Genomic DNA, 16,437 nt, shown 5'->3' on the forward strand with positions numbered 1-16,437 from the left:
AGTCTGTGCTAATGTGTGTGTGAATCTAAGGGTCATCATCTTCCTAACTTTTGCCTCGGAGCGTTCATTTATCTCCTTTCGAGTCCGTACGGATTGCAACATTATATCGTCATCCTTTTTTTCTTAACACGTTCGCTTGCGTTTGAGTCTGCCGTGTTTCTCTAGTTTGGGTCTGTTTTGGTCTGCCCTTAGTGGAGTTAGTTTAATGACAGAGTAGAGCACGTGCTGCAGTGGAACCAGCCTGTTATTACTGAGCTCAGGGGAAAGTCCCTCATGCATGCACGCACACACACACACACACACATACACACACTGCACGAGATCCCATACTGCACAAGCCCACTGGGGTGAGTCCAAGCGGCAGAAACCAAACCAAAACAGGAGCGGAGAGACGTGACAAAAAACAGGAGCTGGAACGACTGCGACACTCTCCTTAGATCAGCGTCCAGAAAGAACATTATGACACTGCGAAGGCTTTTATCTGTCTTTTTTTGAGATGTTAAGATACCGCTGTGTTTGTTCAAATCTGCCAGAAGCATTTTGTGAAAAGAAAAAAAGCTAGCACAAGGTTTGCAAAGAAAAAAAAACAGTAGCTAAAAACACCTGAACACACTCGAATCCAAAGTGAACGCAGGGTGAGATACTTGAGAGAATGCGGTGCAGTTCTGCGTAGTACTGTGTGTAGCGCTGTTGTGTGGTACTAACCGTGTGTATACATGGTAACTCCTTGTTGAGCAGCCAGGGCAGAGAGAGGCGGCCCTCCCCTCGGTAACAGGAGCGGATCCTCTCCCTCATGGCCAGGTTTATGTCGTGGAGCGTGAAGAGGCATAGGACTGTCTCTCTGGGCGGGTTGGACCGGTTCTTCTGACCCTGAAGACCAGACCGAGACCCGGGTTAGGACCAGACTAAACAAAGGTCAGACTCGGACTAAACAGATCGCAGTTCGATAGTTACGTCGCGCTGTCTGCGCCGAAAGGGCCGTGGATAATGCCGTTCTCTTTGCATTTTTGCCTCGGAGCTCGCAGTCTGATGCGCTTCTATATTTATACTTTTGAGATTATTGTGAATGTTGTTTGAAGATTTGAAACATTTTGAATATCGAGGAAAAAAAAGCTACAAAAAGAAAAGAGCTGATTAAAAAAGGGTGTAAGGTGACGACTCTGCACTTTTGTGATTCCATTTAAAAACATTTCACATTTGTTTCATAATCAAACCTCAATTAACGCATCTGAAGACATGATTTGATACATTTCTATTGGATTTACGTACATAATATCTGATTACATCCCTGTTGACGACTGGTTAGTGTTGCTCAATCAAGGAGGAAAATATATACAATTAGAGGAAGACTCATTATCATCCAGTAGTAATGTTTTGCGATTCATGATTTATGTTTATGAGGTTTTTATTATACCAGTTTTGTAATCAATGGGGCAATAATGTAATCGTGGATAATGTAATAGTAATTATAATCAAAATTCCACCAATTGAAAAGTCCTACCACAACTGAGAGCTTTAATCATCAAATCATGGAGGCGACTGGAGGCAAAAAAAGAAGTAGAGTATCATTTTCATTGATTAACTATCATCAAATCTAAATGGTAAGAATTGTTAATATTTCTAACAAAAATTAGTAATAATTTCAAATTTACAGGATCGAAATGGTGCAAAGGATTGATAAAAAATACTATTTGAGTATTTTGAGCTTTTGACCTTCACAAAAAGTATAATCTGTGGTAAAGTATGTCATATAGCTGTTAATAAAATTAATATTTCTAGTTGTATTAGTTGTAGTATTTGCCCAGTAAAACCTTTTGTCAAGAATGCTAAATATGTGTAATAACTGCTTATTCAAAAACAAATCGCGTATAATTCATCTGTTAATGTCCCCATTGAGATCACATGTTCCACTTCAGTTTTGCCTCCACTCCAGATTTTAGAATGTTTAAAACAGGGTCAATAATAAGTCCATTTGAAATCTCTCTGACCTGTGAAAAGACCACAAACAGCACATCATCGTCCTCCCTCAGCCCCAGTGCCTGAGCCAGCTTCTTCCCGGGTTTCTGCTTGAACGCCGCCTGCACCAGCCGGTACTCCACCCCGTCCTTGGTGCAGCCCAGCGGGAACTCCACGTAGGAATAGAACTCGGTGTCGTTGGAGCACATCCGGACGATCTTGGAGGTGAAGAACTTCTCGCCCCCGGCGTCCATCTGCGTGAGCTGCGTGTCGAGCTGCAGCGTGAGGAAGTACACGTAGGAGCGACTGGAGAAGCCGTAGACGTAGTAGATGTCGAAGGCGGGGTAGAGGGACAGCGTGTCGGACGGGATTTTGATCTGAGAGGAGACAAACTCGTCCTGATAGACCAGAGAGAACATGTTGACGCTCTCCTCGTCGGACACGAGCTTGCGGCTCGATAGCGTGGGGAAATATTCGGATTTCCCGTCGATTGCGGCTCCAATGAACAGTCTGCTCCCGCCTTTGACCAGCTTCTTCCTGCGGGGGTCGGGGGTCATGTCCTCGTCGCCCACAACAACACCTGAGAGGCAATAAAGAGAGAGGTTAACGACACCTGCGTAAACAGAAGAGTTTTAGTCCTGGGCTTTAGCTTTTTGTTTCATGGTGCCATTTTGAGCACTTTTCATTATTCACAAGAGATTTTGAATTTTGATTGCTATGGCAACGGCGCAAATGTTTTATCATTCTGAAACCCACGAACAACAGGCAGGTCTTTATGGTACTAGTACAAAGTTTTGTGCTTTTTCCAATGCTTTTCCTTGCAAACAAACGTACGTGAAACACAAACTATATTTAAACTTTGGGCTGACATTCTTTTGTTTTTTTCTTTCTAATTCAGTTCGTACGGTTTAAGCCAGATGCTCTTCCACGTTCTGTAATTACAGTAAGGAATGAAGATGAACGTTTGCACCCAGGCAACACTGTTAATCATGAAACAAGGACACGTTCAGGGAAAGAACGGTACAGTTGCTAATCATGCAATTGAGGCAAACAAAGGGACGTGTACAGGGGATTTGGCCTCTTCTGATGCTTCTGCAGAGGAGCAGATTGGCCCCACAGAGAAACACGAACCTGGAGAGATGGCCTGCGGAGATTCTGCAGAGAATTTTAATAGATTTGGCCCTGGTTTAAATCCTCACCCTTGCACTACGCTCTATAACCGTGTCCAGTAACCGCCAAACACAGGAACAGAGAGATAAACTCTTTATCAGATCTGACCTTTGATGGGTAAAGCAAGTAAAAACAATGTGAGCTAATGTCTAAACCTGTTCAATTTAACATACGGTACATATGAACGGTCTTCATAGTTGTCGTAAATGTGTGATATGTGATAAAAAGTTGGAAAGAAGTTGGAAAAATGGTTGAAAAATATTGTTCCATCTACAGTATGTCATTAAGTGACGAAAATTTATTGTCAGACAGCTACCGTATTTTCCGGACTATAAGTCGCACCTTTTTTCATAGTTTTGGTTGGGGTGTGACATATACTTATGTTTATACTTATACTTATTCTTATACTCCGGTGCGATTTATAGTCCGGAAAATACGGTATTTTGGCTAAATTAGACACGCTTTGGCAGTTGATGCATGACATGATTCCCTAATAATAATAATATTAATAATAATAATAATAATAACTAATATATTATTCCACAATTAGGGTCAAGTTAGGGTTAGGTCCCGCCCCATCTGCTACCCATGTCAAAACTGAAAGGTAAATCCTAAACTTCACAAAAATGGTCAGACAAGGGATTTATTTTTAGCAAGATACAAAATATAACCTTATTAATTATGTGTTAGTGAAGTGAGTAGTCAAAAACTCTATGCACTTTTATTACAGCTTGAATGAACAGTTCTCGTAAGATAGAGAACAGCCTCTTCCCCGTCCCTCTGTGAAGTGAAAACATTATCCCACCAGACAGTGAGCGTTAGGCCCACTTCTGTCAGTCGTGTCCATCTTCTTCACGGATTGTCATTTTGCTCCAAAATCTGCCAAAACGCCCTCTCCTCCCCGAACGGCATAAATATTTAGACGCGAGAGTGACGATTGGATCAAAGACGACTACAAAGCGCTTTGTCGAACTGACGCGAGCAGAAAAAAATCTGGTGGTTTAATCTACTCCGTCTGCGAGGAGAACGCTGGGTAGGCAAAATGACGCTTTTAAGTGAGGAGAGAAGCAAGAACGTCCTTTTGGATCAAGATACGGCGAGTAGGCCACAGGACTTGTGCGCTTTCATCGCCGCGTCGTCACTTTACAGTCAAGTCTGCACGTCGGCCATCACCGCACTGCTAATTTGTTCTTGTTTTTTTGTATTTTCAACTATAGCTGACGTTGTGATGCGTGTTGTCTTGTGAAAACGTGGAGGAGACATGTTAAATTGCCCTGATTACGTGCTGTAGTTCTAACCACTAGGCCCCCACAGTTTTCCATGATCAATCACAGTGTTTTAAATGTATCTTTATGAGTGGCTGAATGCACTATCTTTCCACATTAAAACAACAACACAACAAAATGTATACGATCGATACTTAAAACGAGAATCAAAACTAGGGAGTCATTTGAGCAGGTATAAATACTGAAAAGAAATGGCATTAAAAAAAAGTATTTCTAGATAGTAGTATTATAGATTGTAAAATATGCAGATTAACTAGAACAAGATGTTTTAAAGATTCTATATTTTGTGTCCCCCTTAATAAACTTAATTTATATACAAAAGAAAATCAGTTTAAGTTAAGATGTGTTAGATATTAAATATATTTATAAGGCATTAAATGTAATAACCATTCAAATGAAGTTATGGGATTTGAAAGCAATATTTGAACCAAGATAATGCACGTGAGTGGATAAATGTAATCATAAAACATAAAAAATTAAAACATATTCAGACAATACTACAACAAATACAAGAAGCAAGAACATTTAAGACACTTGAAATGTAACATTTTTGTTGTAGAATTGAATGCTTTTGAGGCCTTACAGTACATTTGGCACCATCAAATGCAATACTTTTCAAACGCTTCTGAAACCTGTAAAAATGGCACGTCCCATCATTTACACTTTAAATAAACAGAAGCATCCCGTACCTGCCATCCCGTCGGCCTCGCGGGCTCCAGAGAGATAGTGCTCTTTACGGTGGTGTGGTTCTCCCAGTTTGAAAAGATCGTCCAAGCGGAGGAACTGGCAAACGCCCTGCCATATGGAGCCACACGCCACCAGCCGGTCCCCGCTGTAGTCCACCAACAGGAGCTTGTTCACATTATCGGACCAGTCCAACCTGAGGCGGGGATAAGCAGGACGCACTTTACTTCACTGCAACTTTCATGTTTAAGTAACTGGATGGTTGAATTTGAATATTTGTGTGTCAAAATGGAGAAAAATGGCACTGAAATTAAACAATGAAAAAAATCTAGACAAAGAGAAACATTCATAACAATTAGGATCGAGTGAGTGCTGTTCAAGCAATTTTATTTGTAAATTATTGTATAAATCTTAAGGCCAGAATTTTTTTATTTTATTAGTAATTTGCCGTAACAACAAAATACAAATTTAGGACTCTACAAACTAATTTCAAAGAAGCGTGTAAAATGTGCACAAACAATCCCAGTTTGAATCAAAAACTGTCAAACTGAAGATCTAAAGCACAAGTACAATACGTCTGGAAAGTATTTGTTTTTTTAAATTTGCAGGGATTTTAAACCACTTTCTTTCACATTGTCATTAAGGGGTATTGTTTGTAGAATTTTGAGGCAAATAATACATTTAATAATTTTTGTAATAAGGCTGTAACAAAATGTGGGAAAAGTGACGCACTGTGAATATGTTCCGGATGAACTGTCCGAAGAATGAAGAATACTGCAAACCAAATACCCGGGTGTATGGTGAAAATCTATTTATTTTTTATTTTGCATAGTCACTCAGTCTGTTCATTTAGTTTGTTTAATAACATAAAAAGAGAAAAAACAAAATGGTGGAAGTTTGCGTTGTTTTTCTAACTGTCTAAAAAAAAAATCTAAATGAGGAGTTGCAAGGGAAACTATAGAAGCTAGAGAGGAAGACTTTTACAAACGGTGAGAGAGGAGGACGAGAAGAGGAAATGTAACCTGTGTGCACAAGCTCGGACGCTGGGCGGCGGGTAGCACTTGTTGTTGTCCTCCACCGGGCCGGTCATGTGACTTCTCTGCAGCGTCAGATTGGTGGAGAGCTTGAGAACCCGGTTGACCGCGCCGACGTAAACCTCCCCGGTTCTGGAGTGGACGGTGAGGTGAGTGAAGGCGGTGTCCGAGGCGCGGTACACCGTTCTGCCACCGGGGTCCGCCGCTGAGGAGGAGAGGGGGACCGAGGAGGTGCAGGGAAGGAGCAGAAGTACCAGGGGCAGGGAGAGCAGCGGGATGGGGGGAGAGCGGAGGGCGGGCCGGGGGGGCATGGTGGAGCAGAGGAGGAGCCGAGGGAGAGAGGAGGAGCGGCGCAGGAGATTCAGGAAAACATTTCTGCAACGAGAGAGAATGAAGAGAGACACGGGTTAGAACGACAAATCATCCTGGAATGTTTGTGGTGAAATGGATTGGAACGCAATATCATATTTTCTATTTTACACTTCTTCTTTTTTTGCATGCCTTATTTCATCACATCAATACTATTTTATTAACTGTTTTGTGTTTGTGTTGCACTAGGCTGTGTTGACAGCCTAGTTTGTGAATGCTAATGTTAACGGACAGTGGCCAAAACTATTCTGTCCTCAACATCGCTAATGCAATTTAAACTGTTATTATTTCAATTTGGTTCATTTAGATCTCTGAAATGCATGATTCTTGAGTAAGTTCAGCAGTTCATAGTTCAGTCTCATGTAACGTTCCGGAGGTGGCCCAGCACCTGCACGATTCCACGGAAAAAGAAAGTCAAAACGATACTTTGGAACATTCTCAATCCCAGGTAAGAGTCAGGTTTATGGAGATGCAAGCCACAGTAAGGCTTGAAGCTTGAGGACATAAATGTGCGCTGTGATCCGAACTGAAGGAATTGTATGAAGCTCCATCTTTTTCTCTCTCTTTTTCTCATTCTTGTTCTTTTTTTTTCATACAGTATAGCGTAAAACACATACCGTATTTTCCGGACTACAAGTCGCACCTTTTTTCATAGTTTTGGCCGGGGTGCGACTTATACTTATATTTATACTTATACTCCAGAGCGACTTATATGTGATATTAATTTGTTATTTTCACATTTGCAACCGCATTTCATACTCCAGTGCAACTTATATATATTTTTTTTCTTCTTTATTATGCATTTTTTGGCTGGTGCGACTTATACTCCGGAAAATACGGTACTTTGAAGACGAACAACTACAGTAGGTGGCGGTAATGTAACACTTGGATACCAACCGCCATAAAACACCGAAGAAGAAGAAGAATTGTATTCATTTATTTTGGCGTATACAGATGACTGGCATTTGCCCATCTTGAAGTTTCAGTAATCTTGTAGTAAAAGTGGCTGTACCTACATTTCTTTTACATTTAGTAAAGTAAAATATGTTTTGCCCCAGTACAGATTTATTGTTCAAGCATCTATTTGGGTAAAAATGCGCCATCTTCATCTAATTTAGAGCATTTTATTCTCCGTGAAGCAGGAAATGCACTGTTAGCATGCTAGCTGTTCATAGCGTTACTGTGACAGCAAAACGCGCTCTGAGCTCAGAGAGTTGTGAAAAACTCATATATATTCATAAGTATATAATTAGTATGCTCAGAATGCATTAGGTAAGTGAGAAATACAAAGAGTGCAAAGAGTTTAAACTGAACTAGACATTTTTCCCTTTTTCAAAACACAGTAAAAAATCAGGTATAGCGCATTTAAGTTCACTTACTAATTCACTTTTCAGCTTTATAAAAACAATAAAATGCATTCTTGGATAGAATATAATTTCTTGTTGTACCGTTTATGATTGTTTAATAAAAAGCCACCTCTTTTGCGCTTCCATTTCCATTAGAAATCTCTCAATATTGGGTCGTTTAACCGATACAATATATAAACACATTCCCCCGACACACTAATACAAATACTAGCAACAATATATCTCCCAACGGCGAATATAAACTGTAGCTCCGATCACAACAGAATCAACGACGGCGATGTGCTGAAAGTAAACAGAGAAAGTGGTCATAATGTTTTTATGTGAATGTTTTGGCTAATTGTATCCTGTAAATAAAGCGTGTTTGGACAGAAGCGAGGAGCAGGAGCCTCTGCCAAAAACGGCTCCATCGAACTGCGGTGTCAGATCAGAGACCAAACCGATCGATGTCTCCGATCTCGCCCGTCTGACGCGCCGTCGGCCCCCGGACAATGACAAGGATCTCACCCGATACTGCTACTGTGGGCCGAGGGCGGGACTCGGTGTGGAAAGATAAAGGATGACAGAACGACGCACTCAGACTCTCAAATGGGATGATGGTTCTGAATCTAAAAGCCCCTGAACGATCAGATCTGGACTAAAGCCGTCTGCGGGGATTCGCTGTCTGCAATCGCACCTACTCACATTTAGGGTCAATATTCGTGATTTATGAGCCAACAGCAGACGAGAACTGGCCAATGTAGTCATTTGAGAGTGTGCCATTTTTGATAGGAGGTCGCGTTCTCTTTGTTCTGTCATTTTCAATAAAGAAACTGGATCCGAAACTGGGTCAGACCAGTCCACACGGGGGGGTGGGGCTGGATATGGGTTCAGGGGGTTCAGGGGGTAATGAGTGTGAGAACGGACCAGGCCACATTCATTCACGGATGGGCCGATAGAAATATATTTTTGATATTTTTTCCTTTCAATATCCGATATTTGTCTTGCAGTTGTGGCCTATATCTGATATTTGGCAATAGGAGTGGGTGATGTTGACAAAAAAAACAAACATTTGGATTATCGCAGACGTTACTTTAGCAGTGCTTCGGGAACGTGCTGAAATGTGCCTCGTCGAAAAGTGAATGGACCATAAAATTAACTAGTGCAGAAATATAACTTCATATCTTTGTTTGAACTGTAGAAAAAAAAGATTCAGTTGTAGTCATCTGGACTCCGTTTTTAGGAAACAATGACTGTTTACATTAGATATTGCCGTCTCTTTGTGAGCTCATGTTTAATCATAGACTGCATATCTCAAAAAAAAAAACAATTGTGGTATTTATATATTTTTTTATAGGACTTCCACTTCATCAATGTATTAAGGAATGAACAACAAATTAACTTTTCATCTTTTTCATATTACAAAATACTGTCATGATATAAATTGTTTGTGTTGTTTTTTGATTCCATTAATTGATTCCATTTTGATTCAGCTAAACTGGGAATGACTAAATATCAGGAATTCACCATCTGATTGGTTTACAAAAAAAAAAGATATTAACAAAAAATATACAAAAATTTCAAACTCAATTTCAGTACGAATGGTAAAAAAAAAAAAAAAAAAGCTCCTTTTTTAAACAACATAATACAATTTTCAACACAAAATAACGTCATAGTTTCATTAAAGTTACCATGTAGTTTTTACTAGTTCTAAAATAGGTCAAGTCCATTCAAAAACGATTAAGTATCAATACATGTTTGAATATATAGCTCCAATACAAGTTTTAGTATCGTTTAGTGTCTACTTTTCGATACTTTTGACAACCCTATACCAATGTACGAATATCACGAGCTGCACTACTAATACATTGCTCGTCCTTGCACGTTAAAAGTAGCTCAGTGCGAGGAGAGACATGCACATTTACGCACAGGTTGCCGGTTCAAGCCCCACTACATCACAGCACCCACCTTACCTGTGACGTGTAAGGCGACTGTGTGATTGGTGGTCGTGATTTAAGCCCGACGAGGGAGGCACGGGTATCGACCGGCCCTTTACCCCATCTGTCAACCCGCTGCTAAACCAGAGCCCTCCGAACACGTACAGCACTGCACATCGCCCCATTTCATCCCATTACTGCACCCGGTCCTCAGACCCCCCCTCCCCTCCCTCAGTGTAAACCGTGTGTGAAACAGGAAGCAGTACAATGGAGCTTTGTGAGGAGTTACTGAGGCGCTCTCATTCACACTCACTCACACAGACGCCGAGGAGATACAGCGGATCTGATGAGACCACAGTATATAGTGTGGGGCAAAACTGTGCCACTCAGTCAGAGATATGTACCGTAATTCAATCAATAGTAAATTGGAGACAGGAAATTGGAGAAAATTGTTGTGAATGGATGAATATTTGTACTGTCCAATACCAAATTTCAGTCTAAAGTTCTAATTTGGCAGCGTTGTGATGCACCAGGGCAGATCTGAATGTTTTTTTACTTTTCTACATTTAAGGTGAGGTAATTACGTTCCTTTTGGGCAAAATCTGACCATGATTATGTAGCAGGTAAGGTGTCAAACAAGTTTAAAGTCACAAGCAAGAATTAGCCGATTCTCCGTTTTGGACGCGCCCTATGAATCTCAATCGCAATAAAAAACATGAAGTAAGGCAATTGGAACGAGCTGATCAGATCTCTTTAAATCTATTACCGACCAGAGCCTCGGGAGAATCCGCTCAACTCATCGTCTTTATCCATCAATCCTCTCATTCAAAAAGAGATGCGCTCCGCAGATACAGAGCACACTGGTCTAGTAACTATAAAAGCCAGCACTCTTGACTCTTACCTCAAAGAACACGAAGAATACATACACCGCCTTCACACTAACTGACATTTCTATAAATATCTCAAGTTGCTTACATGTTTCCTGCGGTTCGTTCATTAAGAGCTGATTTAAATGAACGCATTCAATTTCCCAAAATCAATACAGTTCTTCCAATATCTCCTACTTTTTATAACAGAAAACAAGTATAAAGTGACCGATGCGCGCCACACACACACCAGCTGGACGTGGCCTTTTCACACTCCCCGTTAGAAAACACACAGCTGTATTCAAAAGTATGATCTGAGGAGACTACAGTCCGGGGTCCAGCTGCACCGGGGCCCTCACTCATTCACCGACACATTGACCCCGGACACCACCACCACGCCCCCGCGTTCCCCCGCCAAGAGCTCCGCATGTGCTGGTCCGGCTCCTGTTTCCTGTTGGGTGCTAATCAGGTCTAACTCTTCTGTCGCTCACTCATTACGCTGGAGCTGTTCTTTCATTAAACTCATTACGAGTACGATTCCTCTCTCACTTGAGCTCAACTGCTGCGATTAAATAACTGCTCTACTCTCGTTTTGCACTCACGAGGTTGTGCGTGGAATTCTGCGTCGTAGGGGCCACTTTGCCTTACCATCACACGGGCACACGACCGCACCCCTCGATTGGATTTGAATGTTGTAGCTCTACATTTCACTTTTCAGCACTGGGGAAATCATTAATCAATCTCAATCAGTGAAGAATAATGTTACATAATATCCAATAGCAGCCAGCGCAGCACAAACGGATATTATAAAAACTATAATATATATATGGGCAATAAATCAGAATTTAGATAATATTGTTATGCTTTTTTATCTTTGCAGTTTAAATGAATATTGAGTATATCGTCTTTCAAATAATGATGGTGATGTTTCTGCACTTTTGGGATACATTTTACAGACATTTCACGTTTATTTGAATAGTCAATCCTCAAATAACACGTTTAAAGACATAAAATAATAATTGTGACTTTTTGGGAAGCACAATTAAGTGGTTTTAACTCAATCTCTTGTTCAAAAATACATCAAAGTACTTTTTTATCTCGCTGTATTTGTCACATTTACTTTATTGTGTCATTCAGACAAACTTGAGAAATAGTAATGTGTGAGAGGAGATTTCACACAGTCTCAATAATAATCGTGAATAATTGTTAAATCGTGATGTTTTTCTCACAATAATCGTAACATTAGCTGCAGTGTTGGAACAATACAAAGGAATGGGGGGGAAATAGTTAAGAGGTTTTCATGGTCCCAAAAATGGATGGGTCTCATGGTGATTTGACCCTTCCACAACCGGCCCCTCACAGAGACTTGATTAGTCATTGTGGGTGAATTGTCTTGCCTAAGGGTCTTTGGCGAAAATAGAACTGTCGCTGACCCCCCGATTGTTTGGCAAATGTTTAACCCACAGCACCATATCAGTCCTACACAAAAACATATAGTTTACAATAATAGAACATTATCTCTGAACACCAACTATAGCAGGTAATATTCACAGCTCCACACTGCACTGCATCAGCCCCGATACAGAGGAAGCACTTCTCATTTCCTCCGGTTTGACACAATAGAGTCCTGTCACCACTTTGAGGAGTTCAGACTGGTCTTATACTGGTCTTAGACGGGCCCTGGACCAGCTCGTCTCGGGTTGGTCCCAGTCTGAGGAAGTCCTGGTCTTTGATAGCTTCCTGGATTTAACCTGAATGGTTAAATGCATTGCCCCCAATATCCTTCCAAACAATTGTTCAAAATATGAATCAAGTTTAGTAAAAATATGAATGAGCAAATATAAATAGACTGTATTGATAATTGAACTGAAACAAAAGTTTAAAAAGTCTGAATTGGTGGGAAAGTGTCAGCTGGTCTTTAATTATCTTCGGACCCCTTCACTGTCTGGAAAAGTAAGCGTCCTGCTGTGCTTAAGACTGAGGCGTTTAATGACCCACACAGAGAACGGGACATTTATTATTTATCATCCACAGCCACACCACAAGAAATCGCAAATGCCAAACTGGATAGAGCCACTATTTATATTACGCACACGCACATACGTCAGGGTTCTGTGGTAGAATCGGCAGTTAAAGATTCAGAATGCAGATGTGTAAAGATGCGCTATATAACCTTTCTGGTGGAGGGTCTGTCACTTGCTTGTCTCCATGGAGATGTTATTGCTTCGTCTGGATTGCTCAACAGTTTGGCATTAACTCCATAGAGACAAGCAGGTGACTCCATCAGGCCAAATCAGATCTGTGGATACGAGCCTTCACAGTAATAATGCATGTTTTCATTAAAGGGGCTTTACCCAAAGTAAAATCTATTCTGCCCCGGAACAGATATATTGTGAAAGCATCGTTTATATAAAGCCTATATTATATATAAATGTATATCGTGCACTACAGTGACTTATCATACAGTTTTTGTTATTAACATAATGTTAGTAACAAAAAGTCAACAAGAAGTTCATGTTACATGAACGTCTCCTAAACTGCAGCTCTTGTGGAGTGTTCCCCGTCTGCACCGGTCACTGACAATATAGTAGTTGTACTGGTGTATGTGAGAGAAAGAATAGTATTTCCAGGTGATATGTGGAGTTGGCCACATTCAGGGCACATTAGGGACAGTTGGTGTTAACTTCAGTCACATCTCTGAGTCATGATAGGGCTGTTCTCCCTGTGGCTCAGATACAAACTCAAACTGCTCAAATACAAGTGGACCCTCAATGTTGGATGCTCTGAGGGGACACGGCCCTCCACAACTACTGCCAACTTGGTATTTGCAAGAAGAAAAACGGATACTGTAAAAATCAATAGTAAGGGCGTAAGCAAGTGAGTAAGGGCATCCTGTGTAAACGGCTACAATTTAAACCATAATGTGAATGAGAGATTATCTGCTGTACATGGTTTGTATTCATCCTGTGCTTTTTTAACTTTAACATATTAACTACTATAACCTAAACCGTATAATATTATACTATTATAATATTATATATGTTTGTATATTTAAACACCTGGACAGGATCCAGAACAAAGACTTTACAAATACATTAAAACTCTTGTTTGTTTCAGTCCAAGTGACTTTCAAGTTTCAAAATAATTATTCAAATCATCTAAAAAAAAATCATAATAGTATTCTTACTCCTGTGTTGTTTGTCTTAACAACCGAACAGTTGGCTAAAAGTACTTTGTCCTGTCAGAACTACTGGAGTACTACTGGTGAGTGCACAGTTTTTAGTCCTGTCCTGATAAACCAGAGGGAAAATCCCCTCTGTGTTGATAAGTGATTTATTGTTAAAATTTGCAGACTTTTTTTGTCTTCGTACTTAAATATACTGTCAAGAAGATGATTTCTGAAAATAATTGACAATAGAATTTGTAAAATTCATAGCATCACATACATCATTTTCCATGAATCGATAGTAAACTTTTTATATCTTCACAGTCAGAAAATGCACTGGACTCCTTTCTGGAGGTTGTCCTGGATGGTTTTGCTTCACTTTTTGGGCTTCACATTGTTAAGAGCTGGTCTTCCATCTTCTCCTGCCGTCAGCTCTGAGCCAGACAATAGCATGGATGTGGAGGCCTATCTGAAAGAAATGGGATGGGACAAATTCAAGGCCTGTCTCACTGTCACCGTTGAGGACATGTTGGTTTCCGGTAGACAATCCAGCACATGATGCCTTCATGCTGTTCATCGCTGATCAGAGGCAGCAAATCATAGAAGAACTCAGCACCATTAACTCAGATGCAGTCAACAAGTGATGGGAGAGTGCTGGAGGTCTCTGTCTGCTGAGAAGCAGGCCCCGGACTTTAAAGAGCACACAAACTACAAAAGGAAGAGGGGATGGTCAGCCAGTGACCGCTTGAGGCTCACTCTTGAGGCTCTTCTACGACTCTGTGGTGGCATCAGCCCTCCTGTACGGTGTGGCCTGCTGAAGCAGCAGCATCACAGAGAGGGAGAGGAAGAAGCTGGACAAAGTCCAGCTCCATCCTGGGCTGTGCTCTGGACTCGGTGCAGGGGGGGACAGAAGGGTCCATGAGCAAAATTCATGTCCATGAGTCTCACCCTCTGTAGGACGTTTATTCTAATGATTAGGTGTTTGTTAGAGATACAGGCATTATTTTAATAATATAGTGCTAATTTATTAAATGAATTTGGTGAAGTGAGCCTATTTACTTCCCTGACCAGCCAGTCCCTCCTACATTCTGTTAAAATGCAGAAAGGTCTGGAATTGGACCATTGGGGGGGCGTCAAAAAAAGTCTTCAAGCATGGACCAGTCCAACCACCGCCGCTAATTTGTGTCACGTGTCTCTCAAATGCAGAAGACATCTCTCAAATACGAGTTTAGTGCGTCGCTTGTTGACTCAGCAGAAGTCGGCAACGTTTCTCAGTCTGTTTTATTTTTTCCTTGTAAGCCACCATGTTTGTTTAGACACGAAAGGACAATGCGTTTGTCTGATTGGTTAATCTGCCTGTCAATCACTCCCTTTGGAAACTGGAGCGACTGGGTTGGATTCCAGACCAAAACTTCTTTGTAAATTCTTTTCAAAGCGTGTGGTCTTGCCTGGTCAGGAAACCCATTTACACCATTCAGCCGTTGTAACAGGTATGGGAGTTTAGCTCAGTAAGATAGGTGTTCACCCTCATGTGGGAGGCTGGGATGTTGCATGTTTTTCACTTTTGTGTGCAAATGTAATACACTAAATATTGATGAACATCCAAGTCTGCTTTCTCATACACAAAAGTCCCTTCATACAACTGGCATGAATCACTCTGAATACAACTTCCAGTAGTTTAATGAGAAGGGGGAACAATCACAATATGGTCAAAATCTCATAAAAGTCAACTTCGCACAATAAGTCTCCTTTAAGACAGTACAAATCAGGTACAGCACATTTAAAGTATTTTTTAGCATCCACCAGAAAAGTCTGACTGTCTATCCACATGACACAAAAAATGTTGCATCTTCTCCAACTACAAGACAAGTATTTCTCACACACTAAACATATCAGTTAAGGCAAATTATATATATTCTAAATGACAGAAATGTGTACAAAAACTGTTTTTCCAACCCTCTGGTCAGATTTCCCCATTGGTGCCAGTATTACTTTAGGACGCTGTAAATCATGCGCTGTGCAAACCTCATTGTTTAGATAACTTTGTGCATTGTAAATTCAAAAGGTCAAAAGGAAACGTCTCCACCTTCCACTGCTCATATTTAAACCTTTTTGTCTCGAGAGGCTTCCGTCCAAAGTCTACAACTCACACTAAATTCTAACTCTTGTGTTTTGTGCCATGGCGTAAATAAACGGATGTAGGTGTTCTAGAGCATTTGAAGTGCTGCACGTTTATCAGGGAGTATGAGAGAGGTGAAGGGAGCTGGACTTATTTTGGGAGGATTCTGGTCAGAGTCTGGGTTGACGCTGAGGGACTCCACCCTAAAATCAGCCCCAGCCTGTCATTACAGACACATCCACAGATATGAGATACATGTGCACTCAAACGAGGAGGAGTGGAGAGGCCAGGGACATTCAGCTATTCCAGTTCATCAAATATTATGTTATTTTGAGTAAGAAAGATTCAGTTTAGTAAGGTCTCTCTCAGATTGGCTGAGGAAAGAAAAATCCGAAGCAAGATGCACAACTGGAAGAAAAGGTTTCAAAGTTTCAAATGTTATCAGTATGGCAGTTGAAAAGTCTCAACTTAAAAAACAATGAAACTTTTGAAACCTTATCCACCATG

At 40.8% G+C, this 16,437-nt stretch overlaps 1 protein-coding gene across 1 annotated transcript in view; it reads right to left on the reverse strand.

Moving 5' to 3' along the window:
* Positions 1-16,437, reverse strand: part of plxna3 (plexin A3) — a 59,381-nt gene that overhangs the window by 39,124 nt on the left and 3,820 nt on the right. Inside the window, exons 2-5 of the mRNA XM_072449428.1 lie at positions 6,119-6,505; positions 5,102-5,292; positions 1,989-2,536; positions 706-870 (exon numbers count right to left, since the gene is read on the reverse strand). Of these exons, the coding sequence (XP_072305529.1) occupies positions 706-870; positions 1,989-2,536; positions 5,102-5,292; positions 6,119-6,441 (1,227 nt within the window). The 5' untranslated portion in view covers positions 6,442-6,505. The remainder of the gene's footprint in view (positions 1-705; positions 871-1,988; positions 2,537-5,101; positions 5,293-6,118; positions 6,506-16,437) is intronic.

The sequence above is a fragment of the Eucyclogobius newberryi genome, unplaced genomic scaffold (genome assembly GCF_026437365.1).
Source record: "Eucyclogobius newberryi isolate DKJ021-1_F unplaced genomic scaffold, fEucNew1.0.hap1 SCAF_17, whole genome shotgun sequence".
In the NCBI taxonomy this organism is placed as follows: domain Eukaryota; kingdom Metazoa; phylum Chordata; class Actinopteri; order Gobiiformes; family Gobiidae; genus Eucyclogobius; species Eucyclogobius newberryi.